The sequence below is a fragment of the Salmo salar genome, chromosome 09, assembly GCF_965601325.2.
Source record: "Salmo salar chromosome 09, fSalSal1, whole genome shotgun sequence".
NCBI lineage: Eukaryota > Metazoa > Chordata > Actinopteri > Salmoniformes > Salmonidae > Salmo > Salmo salar.
In genome coordinates, this window is record NC_138299.1 from 133,656,621 (window position 1) to 133,669,229 (window position 12,609).

The 12,609-nt window shown below is 41.2% G+C and overlaps 1 protein-coding gene across 1 annotated transcript; it reads left to right on the forward strand.

Moving 5' to 3' along the window:
* Positions 1 to 10,748: 10,748 nt before the first annotated feature.
* Positions 10,749 to 12,439, forward strand: LOC106612841 (uncharacterized). The gene is made up of 2 exons (XM_014214415.3): positions 10,749 to 11,310; positions 11,976 to 12,439. The coding sequence occupies exons 1-2, from the start codon at positions 11,124 to 11,126 to the stop codon at positions 12,389 to 12,391; spliced, it is 603 nt and encodes a 200-aa protein (XP_014069890.3). The 5' UTR covers positions 10,749 to 11,123; the 3' UTR covers positions 12,392 to 12,439.
* Positions 12,440 to 12,609: the final 170 nt, after the last annotated feature.

A 12,609-nucleotide genomic window follows, 5' to 3' on the forward strand; every position in this document is an offset into this window, starting at 1 on the left:
GGGCATTGAAAATGGGTCATGGATGGGTATTCCAACATGACAATGACCCAAAACACACGGCCAAGGCAACAAAGGAGTGGCTCAAGAAGAAGCACATTAAGGTCCTGGAGTGGCCTAGCCAGTCTCCAGACCTTAATCCCATAGAAAATCTGTGGAGGGAGCTGAAGGTTCGAGTTGCCAAACTTCAGCCTCGAAACCTTAATGTCTTGGAGAAGATCTGCAAAGAGGAGTGGGACAAAATCCCTCCTGAGATGTGTGCAAACCTGGTGGCCAACTACAAGAAACATCTGACCTCTATGATTGCCAACAAGGGTTTTGCCACCAAGTGCTAAGTCATGTGTTGCAGAGGGGTCAAATACTTATTTCCCTCATTAAAATGCAAGTCATTTTATAACAATTTTGACATGCGTTTTTCTGGATTTTTTGGTTGTTATTCTGTCTCTCACTGTTCAAATAAACCTACTATTAAAATTATAGACTGCTCATTTCTTTGTAAGTGGGCAAACGTACAAAATCAACAGGTGATCAAATACTTTTTCCCCCCACTGTATATAACAATCGACTTGATATTCATAGATCTGTGTTCCCTGTTCACTGCTGGGAACAGCACTAGTAGTTTTTACACAGCTAACTGCTGTTTGGCTGTAATTTTCCATACACACACCCTACCCTTTCCCACTTCAGTAAGCAGCCATGTAGCGTGACAGTCTCTCTCACTGCAGCCAGCCTAAAAGCCCATCCAAGGTTCTGGCTGGGTCCAAAATGTCAGCCTATTCCCTGTAGTGCTAGGGAATAGGATAGGGAGACATTTCAGATTTGACCTCTGTTTCACTCAAACATAGGACAAGATATTGGACACGACTATGATATCATAGAAGAGGAAGGAGACTTTCCATGGTATTTACCGTACTAGTGGAATCTTAAAGTGTATCTTTGGCCTAAACATAATTATCCTATAATCTCTCCAACTCTTCATGTTAGATCTACAACCACAGCACATGGATGAGTGAATGAGCACTGAAAAGATGCCTGTAGCGGTAGTGACTAAATGGATTGTAGCTGATTGTGGAGTCTAGCAAATGGACTACTGTAAAAGACCTATTAGCCAGAGGCAATTGCCCATACATCCTGACTATGTTCCGAGAAATACACCATAAGGGCATCCTCATTAGTAAGATAAACAGGTAGTCTACAGATGTTCTCTTCTTATGTTGACTGTAAATTCAAGCTAAACATGAGGCTCAAAGAGATAGGCCACATCAAAGTAAAACCTTAATTCACCCAATTTGTCTGGTCCTAAAAGCTTTTATTTCAGCCAGGACTCTTAAGGGGATGAAATGTATTTTTTCCCTTGAGACAAGAAAGGATGAAATTGGGCAACCTGGGATTTCCCAAGTGTTGCCTAGTTGGTATAGACAGCTCCACATTTGTTCCTAAGATTGGTTCCCAGCCTTTAGGGATTGCTGAGGCCAGGGAGGGACCGGACAGGGACAGAAGACAGAAGAAAGCAGCTGGGTAAATATGTTTTTACCATCTAGCTGGCTCCACTGGCACACTCAGTCCCATACTGTGGTTATTGGGTTCTGGAATGGCTGGCTGGCAGTGTTGGATTCTGAACCGAGGAACTATCTATTATATCTCCCTCTCTCACCACTTCACATAGAAAGAGCTAGAACGAGCTAGAAATGCCTGCCTTGAGATTAGTCACTCACACTCAGCTCAGCACTAGGTATCCCATGGGAATTGGAAAGAAAAGGAGAAAGACAAGTAGAGGAGAGTGGGTTGGGCTGAGGGTGTACCTTCCTTACTCTTGTCACTCACTCCTAGAGTTCATTAGCTCTGGGTACCCCTGACAATTCAATGGGTTGGGCATAGAATAACATATAGAAGATTTACTTACAGTAGCCTTGTCAGCTTGCAAATAGCTTCTGTACTGTACGGTTTGAGATGCTGCAGGTGTTGTCGTCAGAGTTTAAGGCTATGGGATTATAATAATGAGAGCGACCACAAACATTTATATGATTATTATTACATCCAGTGGTATGGCTAAGGACACCTTCATAAATTATTTACAGTAGTCACCGAGGTAAAACAACATGAAAGGTTATGATGCTAAACATTTGTGGTTTTTAAAATATTGTCCTCTGGGAATGTTACATAACAAAAAAATCATTCATCTCCTTCACATTGCAGACATTACAGCCCTTTAAATTGACAATTAGCTGACAAGTGGTGAATTTATGTCTGGGCATCTACTGAAAAGTATCCTGTTCTACTTGCCAGCTTTTCAGTCTAATTTTCCAGGAGACGGACTGCAATGCCTTACCTCCTTAGAGGAAAACAATACCATGCATAGAGAGAGAAGAGACTTATATTACTGCAAAGTTCTACAGCTGCACCATCTAGACTAGAGCATCCTGACCGGTTGCATCCACGCCTGGTATGGCAACTGCTCGGCATCCGACCGTAAGGCGCTACAGAGGGTAGTGCGTACGGCCCAGTACATCACTGGGGCCAAGCTTCCTGCCATCCACAACCTCTATACTAGGCGTGTCAGAGAAAGGCCCAAAAAATGGTCAAAGACTCCAGTCCTCCAAGTCATAGACTGTTCTCTCTGCTACTGCACGGCAAACGGTACCAGAGCGCCAAGTCTATGTCCAAAAGGCTCCTTAACAGCTTCTATTCGGCGCATGTGACAAATAACATGTGATTTGATTTTAAAATTAGAAATTATGTTGCATTATAAATGTATATTTCCATTAGATCATACCAGGACGTGTCCCAAATGTCATCCTATTCCATATAGTGTACTACTTTTGACCACAGCCCTATGGACTACAAAGGGAATAGGGTGGTATTTGGGACGTAGCCCCAGAGTTGGACCAATAAAGGACCAGTTCCAGCTGGCATTGTAAACTCCTATTGGTCCCCACTTCCTTATAGCAACATAGAGCTTATGTTGTTAATTTAGATATACTGTGTTACTCCTCGGTTGCCAGCACTTTCTCCTTGTTAAATGGAGTTATTGTTAAAGGGACACAGAGGAGAAGGGAAGCGTGTAAAAGCTTACTGTATTTACAGTACAGGGATCCGTTTCAGGGTAGGGTGGGGTCATTGGGACAGGGGTGGCTGGTGCGCAGGAACCACACAGGCACGCTATGGCCCCGAAATGTCGAGTCAGTGTAAAATGTACACTTAGTCAAAATATTTTCGGGATACCCACAAAATGAAAACACTGGTTTCCATTAAGGAAGCTAGCTGAAATGTTGACTCTTTACTCCACTCTCCATAGTGAACACAAACCTTTTCCTTTTCTCTCTCTCTTTAACTCTTTATAGACGTATTTCAAAGTAAATGTGTTTAAACCATATTCCCTCTCTATTGATGGGCTTGTTTGTCACTTGCAGTGTAAGCAGCTGTCTCACCATGTCTCTTCACAAGGTTTATTATCAGACCAATGGACAAAGAGCATGAGAAGGGGAGAGAAAGAGGAGAGAGGGAGAGAAAACAGTATAGCGAGACAGACAGGGAAAGATAGTGAGACAGAGAGTAAAAGATAATGAGGGAGAAAAATAGAAAGAGTGACCAGAAGCCCCAGACAGAATTGGCACATTAGTGGCCAGGCGAAGGGATGTTTGCTCTGGTGAATGAGGGCGAAGGGCAGGGAGCACTTTGCAGCGACAACCACCATCATCTCAGGCTGCGGCAGGGACTTTAAAGGCCTCAATGACTGTCGTCAGGGCCTTGAGTAACTTCATTAGTGGCCCCTGGAGTGTCGTTAGGCCTGGAGTAACTTCATTAATGGCCCCTGCCCTGGTGGGAAAGAGGGGGAGATAAAAAAAACAAATAAAAAAATGTCACTGCACCTATTGTACGTGACTATAAAACATATATATTTTTTATTAAACCACCGCATTTACTGCAGGGCTGGCAAGTGGGGGGTGGGGGAGAGGAGAGGGGAGGGAGAGGGGAAGTAAAACCACCCCATTTACTGCAGAGCAAACATTTCACAGAGATGGCCATTAGCCGCTGCCCTTCCACCTGCTCTGGTGGTTATATAGGACCATAGAGTACAGCAGACCTTCACTTGACTACTGCCTGATTGGGCTTTCTGCCTTACAGCTGGATGGATGCATTAACCATTCCATTTGGAGTGAATGAGTAAGTGAGATACAGACAGAGAGACACACACAGATAGTGTGTGTACTGTGTGTTTAATGTGGTCTTATTGTCGGCATAGTAAAGGATCGGCGCTAGACAGACAGACACACATCAAACTGTTGACTCTTCAGCTCCAAACAGTCAATATGGATGTAAATGATGCCTCCATTGATCTACAGACAGAGTGCTTAAGTGGAGTCCATCAGAGAAACTAGAGGCCATGTATTCTGATGGAGTCCATCAGAGATAGAGGCTACTCATGCCATGATTTATTTTCCACAGGCAGCAATTGGTTTGGTAAAAATACCTTACAGATGGCTTCATACTAGGGCCTGTCCTTTCTGATCTGATTTAAGAGGGTATTTTGATTGACAGGGAAAGTCATTCTCTGGAGGTAAAAGCATGAACATAAAGAGGTACTCTATTTTGTATGGAAGTGTTATGATGCTATACTAAAATCCTGCAGTGATTGCTTTGGTAAAAAATATGTCACAAATGGCAGACAGTCTTCATACCAGAACATGCCCTTTCTCATCTAATAGATCATCAAAACAGACACCTAAACCCCCTCAGGCCTATGGCAGCCGTGTCTGTAAAAATCTCTCCTTTTTGAGAGATGAAGCAAACCTGAAAGGCTTTTGGCAAAGTAACCATACAGAGAAATGTATTTTTGTAAACACACCATCTGGTCACAGATTCAAGCCCACATTTCAGAGACATGTCTGTAGCCTAGAACAAAAAATAGCTTGCAACAACTAGCTTACCAACAGCAAGTGAGGAGAGGTCTTGTACAGAATAGAATAACTGTATTCCCTGAGGGGATATTACTAGTTTATACAAGTCATAGTAAAACTCAGGCTCTAATACCATTTGATGAAAGTCCTCAATACCAGGGACAATTCCTAAACACGTCAGCTTCTACGCATTTTGTTTGAGCTCGAGTAGATTGTTTTTGTGTCTCAAAGGAGTCATGGAGTCTCTGCTGTAGCTGTTTATGATGCCAGACGTGTGATGCGTTAGACCGCTAATGTGTCATAGCCGATAGCGAGGATGCAGTCCAGACACCAGGTACCCTTGAATTTGTCCCAAATGGCACCCTATTCACTATACAGTATGGTGTACTATTTTTGACCAGAGCCCAAGGCTCTGGTAAAAAGTAGTGCACTATATAGGGTATAGGCTGCCATATGGGTCACAATCCGTGTCTCTGACAGCCAAATGAAAAAACAACCAACCCCACTGCCCAAACCTGATTCAATAACAATAAACTGATAGATCTGTGATCAGGCTAGATTCGCCTGTTTATGACGTACAATTAGCCAACTCCTATGTTCACTGTGATGCACAAAAACAGATCTGGGACCAACTAAAATTAACCTGGACTGAACTCTGCACAGAATGCTGTGTTCTGACTGACAATAACAGAGAGAGAAATAGGCCTTATTAGTTTATTAATTTAATCATATTAAGATTCATTTTAGGAAACTTGCTTTCAGGATTTTAAAGAGTAGCGAATTGTATAGCACAGAACCAGGCAATATGGCAACCAAATCATAGATTATGAATAATGAAAACTGGCATACAGAATTACTGCTTGGGGACATTTCATTCATAATAAGGATCAGTTTAAAACATGTCTTACACACTAGCACCACCAGGTGGGAGAAATGACAGGGGTTGTGTTGCTACTTCACATGCAAGACTTGATTCTGTGCCTTCTTCAATACCTCTAATATAAACTGGGAAAAAAACGCAACATGTAAAGTGTTCGTCCCATGTTTCATGACCTAAAATAAAAGATCCCAGAAATGTTCCTTACGCACAAAAATCTTATTTCTCTAAAATGTTGTGCAGATGGCATACAACGTGTATGGCATAGTATGGGCGAGCAGTTTGCTGATGTCAACGTTGTGAACAGAGTGCCCCATGGTAGTGGTGGGGTTATGGTATGGGCAGACATAAGCTATGGACAACCAACAGAATTGCATTTTATCGATGGCAATTTGAACGCAGAGATACCGTGACGAGATCCTGAGGCCCATTGTCATGCCATTCATCCGCTGCCATCACCTCATGTTTCAGCATGATAATGCACAGCCCCATATTGCAAGCATCTGTACACATTTCCTGGAAGCTGAAAATGGCCCAGTTCTTTCGTGACCTGCATACTCACCAGACATGTCACCCATTGAGCATGTTTGGGATGCTCTGGATTTACGTGTACGACAGCATGTTCCAGTTCCCGCCAAAATCCATCAACTTCGCACAGCCATTGAAGGGGAATTGGACAACATTCCACAGGCCACAATCAACAGCCTGATCAACTCTATGCGAAGGAGATGTGTTGCGCTGCATGAGGCAAATAGTGTTCACACCAAATACTGACTGGTTTTCTGATCCACGCCCCTCTGTGTCCCACAGATGCATATCTATATTCCCAGTCGTGAAATCCATAGATTAGGGCCTAATGATTTTATTTAAATTGACTGATTTCCTCATATGAACTGTAACATCTTTGAAATTGTTGCAGGTTGCATTTATATTTGTGTTCAGTGTAATTGAAATATACAATCAAGCATTAGCCAATGAGTTGACATTGAATAGCAGAAATTGGTCTGATCATTATCTATATCAAAGGCAGATATTTAATTTACAATGTACAATGAATGGATTCACATACAAGGCATAAAGTTTAAGTTACAAGCATTAACAAGCATTACAAGGCATTATTCCAAGTATATACAGTACCAGTCAAAAGTTTGGACACCTACTCATTCAAGGGTTTTTCTTTATTTTTTACTATTTTCTACATTAAAGAATAATAATGAAGACATCAAAACTATGAAATAACACATATGGAATCATGTAGTAACCAAAAAAGTGTTAAACAAATGAAAATATATTTTATATTTGAGATTCTTCAAACTAGCCCCCCTTTGCCTTGATGACAGCTTTACACACTCTTGGCATCCTCTCAACCAGCTTCATGAGGTAGTCATCTGGAATGCCTTTCAATTAACAGGTGTGCCATGTTAAAAGTTAATTTGTGGAATTTATTTTCTTCTTAATGAGTTTGAGACAATCAGTTCTGATGTGACAAGGTAGGCTTTGTATACAGAAGATACCCTTACTTGGTAAAAAACCAAGTCCATATTATGGCAAGAAGAGCTCAAATAAGCAAAGAGAAACAACAATCCATCACTTTAAGACATGAAGATCAGTCAAAATGGAAAAATTTCAATCACTTTGAAAGTTTCTTCAAGTGCAGTCGCAAAAACCCTCAAGCACCAAAGGCTCTCATGAGGACTGCCACAGGAAAGGAAGACCCAGAGTTACCTCTGCTGCAGAGGATAAGTTCATTAGAGTTAACCTCTTGCATCTAGACGTTCCGCTAGCCAACAGCCAATGGCATCGCATGGCGCGAAATACAAAACCAACTAAAATACCACAATTCAATTTTCTCAAACAATCAACTATTTTACACCATTTTAAAGATAAGACTCTCGTTAATCTAACGACATTGTCCGATTTCAAAACGGCTTTACAGCGAAAGCAAAACATTACATTATGTCAGGAGAGAACCCAGCCAAAAATAGTCACACAGCCATTTTCAAAGCAAGCATATATGTCACAAAAACCCGAACCACAGCTAAATGCAGCACTAACCTTTGATGATCTTCATCAGATGACACTCCTAGGACATTATGTTATACAATACATGCATGTTTTGTTCAATCAAGTTCATATTTTTATCAAAAACCAGCTTTTTACATTAGCATGTGATGTTCAGAACTAGCATACCCACCGAAAACTTCCGGTGAATTTACTAAATTACTCATGATAAACGTTGACAAAATACATAACAATTATTTTAAGAATTATAGATACAGAACTCCTTTATGCAATCGCTATGTCCAATTTTAAAATTGCTTTTTGGCGAAAGCACATTTTGCAATATTCTGAGTACATAGCTTGGCCATCAAGGCTAGCTATTTAGACCCGCCAAAGTAGGGGCAGCCTAAACTCAGAATTACTATTAGAAAAATTGGATTACCTTTGCTGTTCTTCGTCAGAATGCACTCCCAGGACTTCTACTTCAACAACAAATGTTGTTTTGGTTCCAAATAATCCATAGTTATCCAAATACCTCCGTTTTGTTCGTGCGTTCAGGTCACTATCCAAAGTGTAACGTACGAGCGCATTTCGTGACAAGAAAATTCAAAATATTCCATTACGGTACTTAGAAGCATGTCAAACGCTGTTTAAAATCAATTTTTATGCTATTTTTCTCGTAAAATAGCGATAATATTCCAACCGGGCAACGTTGTATTCATTCAAAGAGTGAAAGAAAAAAAATGGTGAGGTCTCGTGAACGCGCACTTTCCCCAGGCAGTCCACTAACAAACAGAGCTCCTATACTTTGCCCAGAGACAGCAGACACCCCAATCCACTTTCTGGCGGCTTTAGAGAGCCAATGGAAGCCTTAGAAAGTGTCACGTAACAGCACAGATACTGTAATTTCGATAGAGAGGCAACAGAAGGACCACAAATTGTCAGACAGGGCACTTCCTGCTTGGAATCTTCTCAGGGTTTTGCCTGCCATATGAGTTCTGTTATACTCACAGACACCATTCAAACAGTTTTAGAAACTTTAGAGTGATTTATATCCAAATCTACTAATAATATGCATATACTCGTTTCTGGGCAAGAGTAGTAACCAGTTTAAATCGGGTACGTTTTTTATCCGGCCGTGAAAATACTGCCCCCTATCCCAAACAGGTTAAGGCTACAATAGAAGCTTCCTGAACCACACTTCACACTAGAGTTGTTGGATCTTAATTTGACCAGTTTTGTCACAGGAGTAAAATAACCCTGAGGAAGGTTATTTGTTTATCTTTAAAAAAAAGTGAATTGTGGCTCAGTTGGTAGAGCATGGTGTTTGCAACACCAGGGTTGTGGGTTCGATTCCCACGGGGGACCAGTACGGAGAAGAAATGTGTGAAATATATGCATTCACTACTGTAAGTCGCTCTGGATAAGAGCGTCTGCTAAATGACTAAAATGTAAAAAATGTAACAGGAAATTGATTTTTGATAGGCTATAGTTTAGGTGAAGCATACGGCTGCATTTTATATTCACTTGTACTGTATGTCGTAGTGGAGACGAATATCGATCTTGTGTTATTAAGCTACAGAAATCAACAGTTGTTGATTTGTATGTCTGCATTTCAGATACATTTTTGTACATTTGAATGTCGCATTAGTAGGACCTATTGAAGTAGACATTTATTGTGCCTGGTGCTTTAGCGTTTGAGCGAGAGAGAAAGAACTTCAGGTTCTCAATTAATTTATGTAAATCACAAGGCTCATTTGAATTTCCTGTGGAGCAGGAAAATTCACAGTGACAGCGGAATTATCAAATTAAGATAAGACACTAGGGTTGATAAGTACACTAGGGTTGAATATTTTACAAATGTTCCATGCCTAGAATAAATCACTTTTCTCCCGGGTAACCCGGTATTTCCCGCCAAAACCGGAAGTGTCATTCTAAAGCATAGCCTATAAAACATAAAAATACGTCTGGATTTGATTAGAGCTTTGATCGGCATGAAAATTCAAGGATGATGCTACCTGAGCCATTACATTAAAGACATTTTATGAGATCTATATTACAGACATTTTATGTCCCAAGCCCAAAAAATCCCAAATGATTGTGTCGTTATCCAATACACATACAGTGCATTCGGAAAGTATTCAGACCTTTACTTTTTCCACCTTTTGTTATGTTACAGCCTAATTCTAAAATTGATTCAATTGTTTTTTTCCCTCATTAATCTACACAATACCCCATAATGACACACCAAAAACAGGTTTGTAGACATTTTTGAAATGGTATTACAAATAAAAAGCGAAATATTACATTTACATAAGTATTCAGACCCTTTACTCAGTACTTTGTTGAAGCACCTTTGCCAGGGATTACAGCCTTGAGTCTTCTTGGGTATGACGCTACAAGCTTGGCACACCTGTTTTTGGGGAGTTTCTCACATTCTTCTCTGCAGATCCTCTCAAGCTCTGTCAGGTTGGATGGGGAGCGTCGCTGCACAGCTATTTTCAGGTCTCTCCAGAGATGTTCGATCGGGTTCAAGTCTGGGCTTTGGCTGGGACACTCAAGTACATTCAGAGACTTGTCCGGAAGCGTTGTCTTTCCTGTGTGCTAGACTGATTCTTTAACTCATAAATTACGTGGAGTCCAATGTCCAATAATGGTTCGTTATTGTCTGGTTCACAGAGGCTGCTGAGGGGAGGACGACTCTTAATGGCCAAAACTTAGCGAATGTAATGGCATCAAAACGCATACCATTTCACTAATTCCGCTCCAGCCATTAACACGAGCCCGTTCTCCCCAATTAAGGTGCCACCAACCTGTGGTCTGGTCTAATGTTCAGTAATTAACAATTATACGATGGATTTTTTGCCCAGACTTGTCAGAGTGAAGTCACTCCCCATATGACGTCAGAATAGTTTTGATCTCGTCTCATTGGTTCGTTTCAGTGAAAGATCACGTGAGTAACTAGTGTTGTTAAAATGTTACTACAGTAATCAATCGCTGCAACACTAGTTCCTCACGTGATCCTCCACAGAGACGTTATATGGTGTCTTGTTGTATACTTTGTTTTACTGTACTACTCATAGAAATCATTATAGAATAGGTCAGACGAACGCGAGGAATTCGGGAATGGTGCTCCTCCGGTTTCCATGGAGAAGTTCCATGTGAGAAGAGTGGATCGGAGTGCACACCTTAAAAGTATCTGATTAAGTTCTCGTTTTTTCAATTAATCACGCCGGTGTAACCGTTTTAGAAAGTGTAGGCCTATGCATCCTTCGATATAAAGCAGTTGACAATGTATCAACTATCAATAGTTTGATGGTGTATCGAGTTAGCCCAAGCATCCGCAGAGAATGAACCACAGCAGAAACGTTGATGCGGCGGTATGGAGCCATGATGCTCTGATGTCTACCAACGTGAGCCTTACAAATGACAGCAAGCGAAAGAAAAAGAAGAGAAAGGACAAAACAAAAGATAAAAAGAAGAGTGTGTCGACGAGAAGAGGACCGAGCTCGCCTTCAAACTCCGATGATGCAGCAGGTTGGTTTGTTTAGGTGACGCTCACAAAATCTAGTTTTAAATGCCTAGCGTAGGTCTATAGTCCTACCTGTTTTACCATAACGTTATCATAGTAACCCCAACATGGATCCTTTATGTTTTTTGTCATATTTTGTTAAAGCTGCAATATGTAACTTTTTGGGTGACCCGACCAAATTCGCATAGAAATGTGAGTTATAGATCTGTCATTCTCATTGAAAGCAAGTCTGACTCCCTGATTAAATAAAAGGTTAAAAAAAAGAAAGCGGTAGATATGTTCTATGTGAGCCATTTCTGTTTCCTGTTCTGAAGTTTCGTTTGTGTGTTTTACTTTCGGTTTTGTACACCAGCTTCAAACAATATTTTTGGTTATTGATATTTCACAGCGGTTTAGATGGTACAATGATTTAACACTACATTTCTTGTGTTAAAAACAGAAATTAGGTGAACTAGTAGAATTTAAGTAAAAAGGAAATGGCTGAGTTATTTCTGCATATTTATATATTTTTTGAAAAAACACTCATGCCTGCCTCGTCGCTAAAAAGGCACTAAACGTGAGAGTCTAAAGTGACCTGCAAGAGGAGAATGTGTTGAGTGATAGTGTTGTGAAATCAAAACACTGGTATCAAATTAAGACTAACCTGCACTTTGCCGGCCTGCACTCACAGCAGATAAACTCACCAACACTGAGCAGCAACAGGTCGTCAAAGGCTCCTCCACACGGTCCAAACCCACCCTGAAGGGCTCCAACAGCAAAAAGACCAAGGCCAGAAGTCTGACCAGCCTCCGCAACAATAAATCCCAGCGAGAGTCAATGAAACATGAGGAAACGTTGACAGGGCCAGACGCTGGTACCCACCAAGCCCCACTGTCATGGGACCAGGCTGGCCAGAACAACCCAGCCAAGGAGAGCCTGAGGTGGGATGGAGTTCTGGAGGATCCGGTGGCCGAGGCAGAGAGGATAGAGGTGTACAAGGCCAACCGGAGGAAACGGTACCTGGCCTCACAGCAGGGGGTGATGGACTACTTGGGCTTGTTCAAGGGACACTTGGAGAGCAGTGGTGCAATTACACACAATATCTAGGTGGGGCTGTTTTCACATGAATAAATCTATAGGTTTTATGTGCAGTTATACAGTATGTGCAGCACCTTCTCTATCCTGCAGATGGCATAGCGGTCTCAATCTGAGATGGTGGAACGTTGTAATTGCATCTTTACTCAACTAGTGGCAATTTAAAAAAGGCATATCCCTAATTGATAACCAAAAGATAACATCCTGATAAGACTATTTTGAATATGCTT

Bases quoted from the DNA above. Each gene is read 5' to 3' on its own strand.
- LOC106612841 (XM_014214415.3), top strand. From the start codon at position 11,124: ATGAACCACAGCAGAAACGTTGATGCGGCGGTATGGAGCCATGATGCT. The intron at 11,311-11,975 runs GTTGGTTTGTTT...CTGCACTCACAG, and splicing joins AAACTCCGATGATGCAGCAG to CAGATAAACTCACCAACACT.